This window comes from Neovison vison, chromosome 1, assembly GCF_020171115.1.
Source record: "Neovison vison isolate M4711 chromosome 1, ASM_NN_V1, whole genome shotgun sequence".
In the NCBI taxonomy this organism is placed as follows: Eukaryota; Metazoa; Chordata; class Mammalia; order Carnivora; family Mustelidae; genus Neogale; species Neogale vison.
In genome coordinates this window covers 56,779,679-56,792,573 of record NC_058091.1, presented here as the reverse complement: position 1 = coordinate 56,792,573, position 12,895 = coordinate 56,779,679, and the positions used below count along the sequence as shown (strand labels likewise).

The 12,895-nt window shown below is 36.8% G+C and overlaps 1 protein-coding gene across 4 annotated transcripts in view; it reads left to right on the top strand.

Annotated features, from left to right (window-relative positions):
* Nucleotides 1-12,895, top strand: part of GRM1 (glutamate metabotropic receptor 1) — a 427,511-nt gene that overhangs the window by 123,931 nt on the left and 290,685 nt on the right. For all 4 annotated transcript variants that reach the window (XM_044247123.1, XM_044247125.1, XM_044247126.1 and 1 more), the window contains exon 2: nucleotides 7,950-8,199. In XM_044247123.1, the coding sequence (XP_044103058.1) occupies nucleotides 7,950-8,199 (250 nt within the window). The remainder of the gene's footprint in view (nucleotides 1-7,949; nucleotides 8,200-12,895) is intronic.

Genomic DNA, 12,895 nt, shown 5'->3' with positions numbered 1-12,895 from the left:
TGGTAGCAGTTCATACAGGTGATTATGAAATCTAAGACAATTTTATTCCATAGCTTGCTTACTCAATGAAGCTTAGTTACAAAACCACTACAAATCAATCTTTTATGAATGAATGTCTATTGATTTTCTTGGATAATAGTCATATATAACTTACTTAAAATCACATGTAGCTTAGGAAATTCAGAGTTACAGCCATTATTTTTCTCTCGAGATAGTTCTGTTTTTTACTACTGTTCTCTGAACCTTTTTAAACTTTGCTCTGTATAGATAATAATATCTAGTTCTATTATGTTTAAGTTTTTTTTTTTTAATTAATTTTCAAGAGGTGCCTGGGTGACTCAGTGGGTTAAGTGTCTACTTTTGGCTCAGGTCATGATCCCAGGTCCTGGGATTGAGTCCCACATTGGGCTCCCTGCTCAGTGGAGATCCTGTCTCTCCCTCTGCCTGCTACTCCCTCTGCCTGCTACTCCCTCTGCTTGTGCTCTCACTCTGACAAATAAATAAATAAATTCTTTTTAAAAATTAATTTTTGAACAACGGGAATTTCTTTGTAAACCTCATGTTCTCTCTCATAAATTTCCCCTACGTTTTGTTTGGAAGCTTAATTTTATAGAAAATCTTGATTTACTCTGTAATTTATTTTGTCACATAAGAAAGAAATAAAGATTTTCAACATATTTTATTATTATATTTTAGGGGTTTTGTCAGATGCCACTCTTCCCTTTCTCTCTCACGCTTTAGGTTTTAGGCAACATTGTAACAGTGATAAAGTCTGTTATAAAATCTGTTACAACACAGCAACATATAGCACATTTCCATGTTGCAAATCTTGTAGTGGTATGCCAGATGCTTCACTAGGGATCTGTTATATAGTGTGTCCTTCTATAAACCATGAACCTTCTGCTCCAATGGGAATTCTTACTTCTTGGCTCTAAAAATCTTTTTTTGTGGGTTCTCATTTGCCCCTTCACTCTGAATGCCAATGTAAGCTCTTGCTTGCATTCTTCAAAGTCCAGTTGCCTTCCTGTGTTTCAAAGAGGCATTCTCTGATCATCTCTGCTTTCTTATTCTATAACTTCATATTATGGTGTTTTCATTCCCAAGTAGCATTTTATAACTGATTTTCATTGCTGTGCTTGTGTCATGCTTTCAGTAGTATACATAAGTCCATGTAGGAACAGTACGAAATGGTGATAAGCAAAAGCTTCTGAGTTAGATGTGAAATCCTAGATCCTCCATTCTATGACCTTGGGCAAGTTATGTAACCTGTTAGAGCTTCTAGGCCTCATCTGTAAAAGGGGGGGTTATAGCCTTTATATGGAGTTGTGATGTATTAATGATGTGCTAAGGTGCATAGCACAGTGCCAGACACAAAGTAAATATTTATCAAATTGAAGGCAGAACCCATGTCCGATATTTCTTGGCAACTCTGTATAAGTGCAGAGCCAGGATGTTTTTCAAGTTGAGAACTCAATAAACTATTTGCTAATTGAATGAAAATATGCAGGTTTCTATCAAGTTTGAATGTTTACAATTACATGGCCCTTTTATTTTTTTGAGAGTTTTGTTAAGAGTCAGTTTTTGTATACATTCACAGCTTCCTTCAGGGTTGCATGCAGAAGTATCTAAATAAATTCTTCAGTGTCAGGAAAGGCAAGAGGAGGCCTACACAGAAGAATGGAAGGGGGCAGGGAGGCAGAGGGTGGACTCAGTGCTGAGTATGTTAGTTTCAGTCTGGCATTGTTTGCTCATGACCTGGAAGAGGGGCAAAGAGTGCCTGTCCCCTAATTTTCTATTTGTGGAAAATCTTTTTATATTTTAAGACCCAGAATAAATGTACCCACCCAACTGTATTGAGGTACAACTGACAAAATTGTATATATTTAAGATGTACTGTGTGAAAGGATTAACACTATCAAGTTAATTCACACAGTCATTACCTCACATAGTCAGGTGTGTGTGCACACAGTAAGAATGTTTCATATCTATTCTCTTAGCAAATTTCAAGTATATAATATATATCATTAATTATGTATTATTATACATAATAATATATAGTCAACATGCTGTACATTAGATTCCCAGGGCTTATTCCATCTTGTAACTGAAATTTTGTATCCTTTGACCAATATCTTCTCATCGTTTTGAATCTTCAGTCCTTGGTAACCAACATTCCACTCTCTGGTTCTATGAGTTTGACTCCCTTAGATACCACACATAAGTAAGATCCTGCAGTATTTGTCTTTCTATATCTGGCTTATTTCACCAGACAGATAATGTCCTCCAGGTTTGTCCATGTTGTTGCAAATGGCAGGATTTCCTTCTTTTTTATGGCTAATATTCTGTCGTATATGTGGACCACATTTTCTTTATATGTTCATCCCCCCAATGAATACTTAGGTTGTTTTCATATCTTGACTATTGTGAATAATGCTGCCATGAACATGAGAGTGAAAATATCTCTTTGAAATACTGATTTTGCTTCCTTTAAATGTATGTGTATTGTGTAATGCGTCTGTTGGATCTTATGGTAGTTCTATTTAAATTCTTTTTTTAAGAACCTCATACTGTTTTCCATAATGGTTGTACCAAGTTGTGTTCCAACAGTGTACAGGGGTTACTTTTTCTCTATAACCTTTCCAACAAGTGGCATGTCTATTTTCCTGAATCCTAAGCCATAGCACCTTTATTAGATACTTAAAGTTGTCCGTGTCATGGCATTAGTTCTGTTGCTACAAATGAAAGTAACATGATTTTAAACTTCCTGGTGGCAATTTTCTTCCCATTTTTTTTTTCCTAGCACTGTTATCAATACGATGAGTACAATAAAGCTCTTCTAAGTATCAAATAAGAAAATGTTCATGAATGTAATTTTTAAATTATAAAGATTTATAAAGGTACAAGTTATTGTTGTTCTTCCTATATTAGAACTGCTCTTGTGGAAATTTATGTGCCACTATGGTCTTTTAGGCATCCTGAGAAAAATGGGCAGTTGAAACATGGCCCAATGCATGATATTCAGCTATCAATTTCTATAACAAAGAGTTGCTATCCAAATAAGAAAATATGAATACAGAAAGGGGGCCAAATATTTCATGAAATCAATTGACCTATACAGACATTTTTATTATGAAAACATACATATTTAATTGATTTAACTATTAAGAAAAATTAGCAGTAACCTAGGACTCAAGTCATTAAAAATTGCTCTAGTTCTAACTCAAATAAACTTTTTGCTCATTGGTGAGCCATCACCCTTGTATGGTTCAGTTTCCTTGTCTGTAACCTGAGATGTTTGGACAGAGTATATTTAAGGACTTTACTAGATTTATAAAAAAGATTTTCTTATTTGAATGCATAGAACATTGTTGCTCAATTAGTCTGCATATAAAAGTGTAAAAAGTTTGAAATCCAAATTTTGATAAGGAAGTAGAATAGTTTTCTGTGATTGAAATCCAAGGATGGCACTTTAGCAATAAAGTTACTGCCCTTATAACACCATCTTCTGATAGACTGATAGTGCCTTTGCTAAGAGAGCTGGCTAGTGATGTCTGTGTACCTTGAAGATTCTTGAACATGCATTTACTATGGGAAAGTGGCATCTGATGTCCTTCTCAAATCCTCTTCTGCAGACAGACGAGCATCCACTTGCCACCTGCAGTTTTCTCCTTTTATAATCAGTCATAGCTTCTTGTCTGAGCCATGATGTGTTTCCAAAGTCTATGGAGGTGAGGATTTTGTGACACATTAATGCTTCCATTTGGGCTTCCCTTGACTGGACTAGGCCACTAAAGGTGGATAAATTAAAAGGCAAATACATTAACTGATAATTTAATCTTATGAAAAAGGAAATGAGAAAACTATCTTTTCAACAATATAGGAAAATCTTACTTGGTTTCATTACAGTGCCCACAAAACTTTTATAGATGTCTAGATTTAAGTCCTGGGGGACCTAGGTGGCTCAGTCAGTTAAGCATCTGACTTTAGCTCAGATCATGATCTCAGGGACCCAGGACTACATTGGGCTTTCTGTTCAACAGGGAGACTGCTTGTCCTTCTGCCTGTCCCCACCCTTCATGCTCTCTCTCAAGTAAAAAAACAAAACTAAACTAAAAAAGAAGATTTAAGTCTTAAGTCCTTTTTTGAGGGAGATAATAGCATTCTTTTACAATTATTTTGACTTAACTATTACTGTTCATATTATATACTGTATATATTGTATACTGATATTTACCTCAAAAATTTTGAAAAGTACTATCACATTGTCTACTAAAAGTTTGAATAGCTGTCATGAAAAGTAAATGTATTTGTGTCTTGCCAGCATTAAATATTATTAATCTTTGTAATTCTGGCACTATGATAGGTGAAAAAACCTATCTGGTTTTAATGGCACTCTTTTGATAATGTTATTCAGTAATTTTTTCATATCTTACTCCCACTTTTACTTATTTTGTTTAAATTGCTTATTTACAACCTTTTCTCCTTTATTGTGCTGTTAAAACAAATGCACTTTTACTGTACATTTGGTGTTTAGAACTATTCTAAGGTTTAAGGATATATCATTGGATAAGTCATAAAAAGATGTTCTCATGGAGCTTATATTCTAGGGGGAAGAGAAAAATTAACAAGAAAAAGTGTCAGACATATGTTCTAAGTAAAATCAAGGGATATGATCAGGATCTGCTGGGGGGTTACTTTAAGCAAACTGATCAGGAAATGTTTTTCACAAAGGGTGATATTTATATTGAGACTAGACTGACAAGAACATCTGTAGAAGATCATCTTTTCAGGTGATACAAACAGCTAATATAGAGGCATAAATGAGTTAGGTAGTTTATGAATAGAAAGACAGCTATGGGTCTAGAGAAGGTGGGGGAGAAAAAGTGGGCAGAGATTGGGTTGGGCAAGCTGGAAGGCTCAGTCCATACGAAGGCTGGTAATTTAGGGGGAGGAGTTTTGGTATCATTCCAAGTGTGTTGCGAAGTGATTGAAGCTTTTTGAAGAGGAGTGATATATTCTGATTTCCATCCTAACTGGTCACTCTGTTATGTGTGGAATGAGTAGAAGCAGGGAGAACAATCAGGGGGTAGGGGAATTATCTCGGCAAGAACTGATAGCTACTTAGAATAGAGGATGCTGTTGGCCTGCTCAGAGAACCTGTTTGCCCTGTGCACTCCCAGCTACTGTGAAAGTAGGCTTTTATAAATCTCAGCTGACCCCTTCCTGGGAGGCTATACCTCCCCTGCCTTCTTATGGACCTTAGGCAATGACTGATTGACAAGCGGATTCTGTTGCCTAAAGGTGGGGTTCACGGTGCTACAGTTTGTGCTGTAGCAGTTCCTTATGGAATCAGGCTAAAGCCAAATAATCACTAGCTGAGATGATATTCCTACTTAGCATTCCCCACCTGTCCTTCAAAGATTCTCTTGCTCTGCTTCTCAGCAAATAACTTGAACAAGAATCTTCATCTCAGCTCTGTTTTTAGGAAACCTTACCCAAGACACTTGGTTTAGGGTGACAGAAGTTGAAATGGAATAGACTGGTTTAGAAATGTTTGCAAGCTAGAGTATGTGGAATGAGAGAAACTTTGTTACTGAGCAATGTGGTGGGTAATGGCATTATTTACTAACCACAGATGTCTGGAAAGAGCAGGTTTGCAAGATGGAGAGGGAAAAAATTCAGTTTCAGATATGTTAAGTTTGAGATGTCTATAAATGGATGTATTAAGGATGCAATTGAATATTCTAATCTTTTGCTCCAAAGGCCAATCTAGTCCAAAGACCAGTACTTGGGATTCAACTATAATATTCAGATGGTGTTTGAAGGAATGTACTCTCACTTAAGGTACTCTCACTTAAGAGAGTAGAGATGGAAGAAGAGATCAGGTTGCGGCATAAAAATATTCAAGGTTGAGCAGAGGAGGAAAAATCTAGCACATACCTTGAGGAGTAGTCAGTGAGTGGTGACTAAACTATGAGAAGGTGTGTCACAGAGACAGAGTATAAAGTGTTTCAAGGGGGGTGTTGGTCAGCTACTGAGTGCAACTGAGCAGTTAATGAAGATGAAGACAGAGAACATGTCATGAAATAGGCAACAGGGAAATTTTTGGTGATCTTGACAGGAGAAAAGTTTGACAGGAAAAGTTTTTGAGGTAATGGGAAGACTGGTAAAGGAGAGAATGGGAGATGATGAAGCAAACACATTGATCTTGGCATTTATCATTGTTATGAATAGGACTAGCAAATGAAGTAGTAACTTAAGTGGGGAAAGAGTGCAAAGGTTTTTTATTATTATTTTTATTTTTCATTAACACCGTTAGAAAGAAAAAACTGATTTTCACAAAAGAGAGGGGACAACTGCAAGAGAAAGTCCTTGAATAGACAAAAAGCAATGAGACCTAGTGTTTATAAGTAGGAGTTGGCTTTATCCTGAGGTGGAAAGACTTCAAATTTACAACAGGAGGAATGCCAGAAATATAAGTGCCAACAAAGAAAGCTTTGTAGATGTGGTGTATGGCTAAGTTAGTTTGGGTCTGATTATTTCTGTGTCTTTATTGAAATATGAAATGAGGATCCCAGCTGAGGTGAGGGTTAGAGATGGGGTCAGTAATTTGGAGATTTAAGGAGGGAAGAGTAAGGATGAAATAATCATGTTAGAGTATTTTATTTATGGAGGAGATGTAGTATGATTTCCTTGCACTATTGAATGCCCCTTTTGGCAGAATGCTCATGAATTTTTAATAAAACCAGTCATCAAGATTTTTAGTTTTCCCTCATACTTAGGTCCTCAGGAGTAGGTGTGGAATAGGTAAATGGTTGGGTTTAACTAGCATTGGGGTTTTGTCAGGGACCCAGAAGGCAGTTAAAGAATTTGTAAGGGAGTGTTTATGCAGACAGGCTGTGAGATATGAGCTAGGCTAAGAGGCAAATGAGAGGGAGGATGGAAAGAAAGATGGGTTGGAGAATGGATTTGAGGTTGTGATAAGGTTGAAGAAATGTTGAAGTAGGGATAGTAGAATATATGAGCTTGAAAGATAAGAGAGAATAAAGAGACTAGGATGTTTGTCATCCACATTCAGAGATATTAGAAACATTTGGAAGTAGGTGGATTATAGGAAGAATCATTGGTTGGAGGGGTTTGAGAATCTTGGAGGACATGGTGTTGGATCATTTATACAGTTGTCAAAATCCCCAAATTTGGGGAAAGGAATAGAATATAGAGGACACTAAGATGGGGGCTAAATTCATCAGTGAAATAGAGAAATGGGAAACTGGCATAGTGTGATATTTGCTTTATTTCATTGATTCCTACGAGTTCTTAGTTTTTTTTTAAACTATATTTTATTGTAAGAATGATATTAAAAGTCGGAACATAAAGCCAAAAATGTCCCGTAATTTTGTCACTTCATCAGAGGATGGTGGATTTGGATTAAAACATGTAGCAGCTTCTTGTCTGCTTATTCTGGCTGGTCCAGGTGTTCCATTTGTTTAGCCTACCCTTCATGAAGTATATAGCAGGGTTTGCTACCATGGTGTCTGCCTCTTAGCTGGCAGCCAGCAAGAGTGAGCCCTCAAATGGAGAGGCCTTCTCATTGTGCTGGTTGACCTCCTACCCCCACTGTGCTGATCTCTCCCACGTTGCTAAAATCTGTAACAACCCTTACTGATCACTGTTGTAAAATAGGGCAATAGCCTTTTATTTCTCAAAACTTGTTTTACTGTGGATGCCGTGGTTAGATAGTTTTTCATTATTTCCTCAGTGTTGGTGAATTGATTGTATTTGATGACTCTCTTGAATCCATCCATATCTTCTGTCAGTTCCAGTTATATTTACAAATTATTTGGCAAGTGTGTCCTTTCCATTCCTTGTGACTAATGAGTCTTTATTCCAGCTTGTAAGTGCTGCGCTGCCCAGGTTGTCTTGAACATCTGCTGATTGTTTCTGGACAGGGAACTATGGGGAGAGCGGAATGGATGCTTTCAAAGAGCTGGCTGCCCAGGAAGGCCTATGTATCGCCCATTCAGACAAAATCTACAGCAATGCTGGGGAAAAGAGCTTTGACCGACTCCTGCGCAAGCTCCGGGAGAGGCTTCCCAAGGCCAGAGTGGTGGTCTGCTTCTGCGAAGGTATGACGGTCCGAGGCCTCCTGAGTGCCATGAGGCGCCTGGGCGTCGTGGGAGAGTTCTCACTCATTGGAAGGTAAATTTCAATCTCTCTCTCTCTCTCTCTCTCTCTCACACACACACACACACACACACACCACACTTTGGCTCACTTACGCTTGCTCTCACAACTCTGGATTTCCTGACTCCACTTAGGGTGAGATGTGTTCTGCTAGGTTGAACCTTAACTCTGGATCATGGAGAGTGGGGCCATCATCATTTTTCTGCTAGACAAGAACAGGGTAGTTGATGACAAGATGATGAGACTATTTCAAAGAAAGGTGGGAAGTTATTGCCAGAATGTTTTGTTTTAAAGAATTATTCTTTTCATATGCTCTGGCCCCTTTTAACCCTCCAGCCCCCAAACCACACACATGCTTATGTCTTCACACTTCCTAAACATAAGAATCTTAATGGAGTATTGGTGGATGGAGGGTAGCAGTGAAGATGGAAATATATATTAAGACACAAAATTTAAAAGGCTGGTTATATGTAAGCGAAAATATATAGTGGAACTGTGGAACTTGATAATGTGCTCTTTTCATACATGGGATGGCTGAGTGATGATTTCCGCTGTGACTCCTGAAATCGCCGGTGGGGGCTTCTAAAATCTCTGCTCTTCTTTCTAGATTGTATGTACTTGCGTGGGAATAGATTTTCAGTATCATTGGTTTTTTAACATAACAGGTATCTTGTTTAATTTTCCTGCTTATAATATTGCACAAAGCAACTGCTAAATTTTTCCAAGGAACCTACTGAGTTTACCTAAATGAAAGCCTCCACTGATCCCTGACTTAGTCACACTCATTTCCCAGATTGCTTTTTCTCTTCATTGAGTAGAATAAAATCTATCTCCTTCATTGGCTAGAATAAAATCTAAATCTCACATGTTGAAATACCTCAAACACTAGCCCTCTTCTCTAGGAAGCTGAGTAGTAATGGTATGGACATCCTCTTCAGACCTTTCCCTCTGTCCTTGAACTTGTGGTAATGATTGCAATAGTAGTAACCACTGATCTCATCATCATGTGAAATTAGAGGTACAGGACACTTCAAAGACTTTAGAGAAGAAGGTAGGATATACAACTAAATAAAAAAGAAGTAATCTCACATGAGGAGATACGGAATCAAGATCAAAATATAATTCAAGATTAAGAAAATTTTTGAATTTAAGTATAATTGGCACACTGTCACAAAATGTCATTTTGGCTTCTTTAACACGATGCAGCTGTGTAAAGCCACTTAAGAAAACAAGTCTTCCAAAGAAGTATTTAAAAAAGGAATATTATTTCCTTTATGACTGAAAAGGAGGTAAGCAGCATTGTTGAAATGTTATGCAGAATAAGGTTGGTAATATATGTATCAGAACAGGTGGCTCACAGATATTCAGTCCTTTTTATTAATTTTGTGAAATTACTGATTTTATGAAGGACACTTATTTTAAAAATATTTTCATGTTTACCATTTTCAAGAGAACAGTTGCTTATTTTTTTCAGACTTCATTATCTTTAATATCCATAAAGACACTATCTACCTGGATTCTGAAGATCTTAAAGAGATGTGGCAAATATGTGGACTTTGGGATTTACAGACTGCCTAATTGTGAAATATAATTATACAAATGTTGCAGTGAGTAACTGGAGTGTAAAGGAATCATTCCATCATCATTATTTAAAAGCTGAACAAAGATGGCAATATAAACTTCTCTCGCTGGTTCTTGCTTAGCTGCAATATAGCTGAACTCATGCAAGTATTTCTGAGTCTCATGTGTGTTTGCTCATGAAGAGGTCAGCTACATGTGATATCTACCTCTTCTATTCATCTATTTCTCTGCCCTACCTCTGCTGGGTCCTACTGACACATTTTAGGCAACTGTCATGACAGTGAACACCTGAACTTCTGAGGATGCTGTTCCTTGTACCAGAGGTTATTGCCAGTGACTCATGGAACCTTGAAATGCCAAAGCTGTGCCACACTTGCTGCTTCTCTGCCTTTCTGGACTATATTCTTCAAGGGTCTATCAGATCAGATATTGCTCTCATATCTTAGAGGATTAGGGGGAAAATGGCCTTTTCTCATTCTTGGTTCACAGTTATCTCCCTTCCCTAAGAGAGATATTGTTCAGATATGAGTCTGTAGGGAGCTCAACAGGGAACCAAGCCAAGTAGTAACACTATACCATACCTAGAATTCGCTTTCCCTTCAGGTGTTTGATTCTCCCACTTTCTGAGGGATAGATTCTACCCCAAACTCTCCTATCCCTCATGGCAATGGACATTTGGTGGGCTTGATTCTCTCATTTCTGCAGGCATGTTCAGAAGGGTTATAGTTTAACATCAAGTTGCAACTTCTAGCTGCATATTCAGCATATCTCCCTTTTACTTGAAGGGGTTTCATTTACTAAATGATACTCTTTTGAGGTCAGGAGCCATTGTTTTGTTTCTTTCACAGCACGTGGTTTGTTTCTGGCTTCTGCCAGATTTACAAGAGGACATTGTGGAGATGGTGATGGACCTCTTTTCATAGAGGTGAAGATAAGTAAGTCATGGTTTAGACTGCAGCAAAAGATACTTAATTAAAAAAAATTAGAACTTCCTGAGTGAAAATTTATAGTCCCTTGCCCCCACGATTCCTCTTTTCTCTCATACTTCACAGGAACATAAGAGGAAATGTTTTGGTGGCACCATTCAAACATATCCAGACTTTGACAACTTATTGCTGTTCTTGTCACAGCCAGCCTGGTCCAAGGCAGATTCATCACTCACGTGGGTTATTGCAATATCCTCCTAATTGACCTTTGCCACATCCCCATCATCTATTCTTAAGGCAAAGTGATCTTTTAAAATTTAAGTCAGGTAATTTAAATCTTTTAAAATGTAAGTCACTCTTTATATGCTTAATACCTCAAAATGTCTTCCCATTTTTTTCATAATGAAGTCTTACCATGGCCTTAAAATCCCACCTCTGTTGTTGGGGCTAAGTTTTTCATAATGGCATAATAAACTATGATAACAGAGATAGAACTTTTAAGTTGGAATTTTCAAACATAATACAAACATTCTATATTTAATGAATATAGGATAATGGGAAAACAAAATAAAAAGTTATATGGACTGAGATTTCTAGCTCTGCCACAAAGTAATCATGTGATCTTGCTTAAGTCACTTTTGTCCAGAGTCTACTTTTTTTTTCAAAAATTAACAACCTGTCACCTGTTAAGAGCATATGACGAAACTATTATCAACATGAACATTTTATTAGATTCATTTTTTCTAAAGTTATTCATAAATTTATGTTAATCTATTTAGATTTTCTTACCCACCACTTTATTAAACCAGGAGAATTTGTTGAATACAAATGGTCAGTATTAGTGTCTTAATGTGGCCATGGAATGTAGCCAGCAGGCCCATAGGAAAATCAAACCTTAGACTTTGGACAAATTGGCAGAACATTGTCACCAAGTAAGTTAACTAACCACAAGTTAACCATTGTGCAAAAAGTAAGTTCCATCTTGGTTCTATGAAAATGCTTCTTTTGACCTGATTCTCAGAATTATGCTCACCATATCTATAATTTTAATTTTAATATGATGGTGATGATGATGAACACATTCGTTTGGTCCTTACTATATGCCAGACACTGTTCTAAGCACTTTGTATACTTTAACTTATCGTAACAGTATGATGAGAGAGTGCTAATACTATTCCCACTTTGATGTACAGAGAAGTAAACTTGTCAAAAGTGCTATAAAGCCAGAGATGGGATTTGAACCTAGCAGTTTGGCTTCAGAATTCATGGTCTTTATCTTGAGGTTATACTGTGTCAAGCTGTGATTGTTTTATTTAAGAGACATTAACATTACCCATAGTTTCCTTTCCATTTGCTCTCTCTTCTAGAGATCTTATTGTTTAGATTCACCTTCTTTGGGAAAATCAACTGAAGTATCTCTGTAAAAAAGTTTTACATTTGTAATTATTCTCTACTTCTTTGAATCCCTTTTTTCTCCTAGTATTAAGTGTTTTGTGTGATAATTCAATAAAGGGACCATTTGTTTCAAGTTGATAATTTTTCATCATAACATGAGACTCCATAGTCTTATCCACCCTGTTTTCCTCATCTTAGGAAGCCCTTACAGCAGGTTTATATTCTATCTTCTTAGGAGCCTTTGGTGAAATATCTTGGGTATGCCATTTTTAACTGCATATTTCCTAGCCCCCTTTATTTGGATTATGAGCTCATCTTCTAATTTCTCCACTATACGAAAGAAATATCCAATATAGACCATGAAGTCAATAACCTCTCATTTTGCCCCCTCTCCCTATTATATCCTGGCCAATTAAACTTTAAATATAGGGCTCTTACATTTCAAATGCCTATTCCTTATTGGTGTGTGCTGTTTTATCTATCATCTCTCCCAACTCTTATCTTCTAACCCACTAGACCCACTTTCCATTATCTGTCACTGCAGAGAAATTCCTTCTAAAACTCGATCCACAAAAACACTGACACCATGGTTTTTGAGTTGAAAGCACAACAAACAACATTAAGCATGTATTTTTTTTTTTTTTTAATGGCTGAAAAGTAGCAATTGCTTTTTCTGGAAAGAAGGCTACTGTAATTTTATTTATTTTATTTTTTATTTTTAATAATTTTTTATTATGTTATGTTAGTCACTATATAGTACATCATTAGTTTTTGATGTAGTATTCCATGATTCATTGTTTGTGTATAAC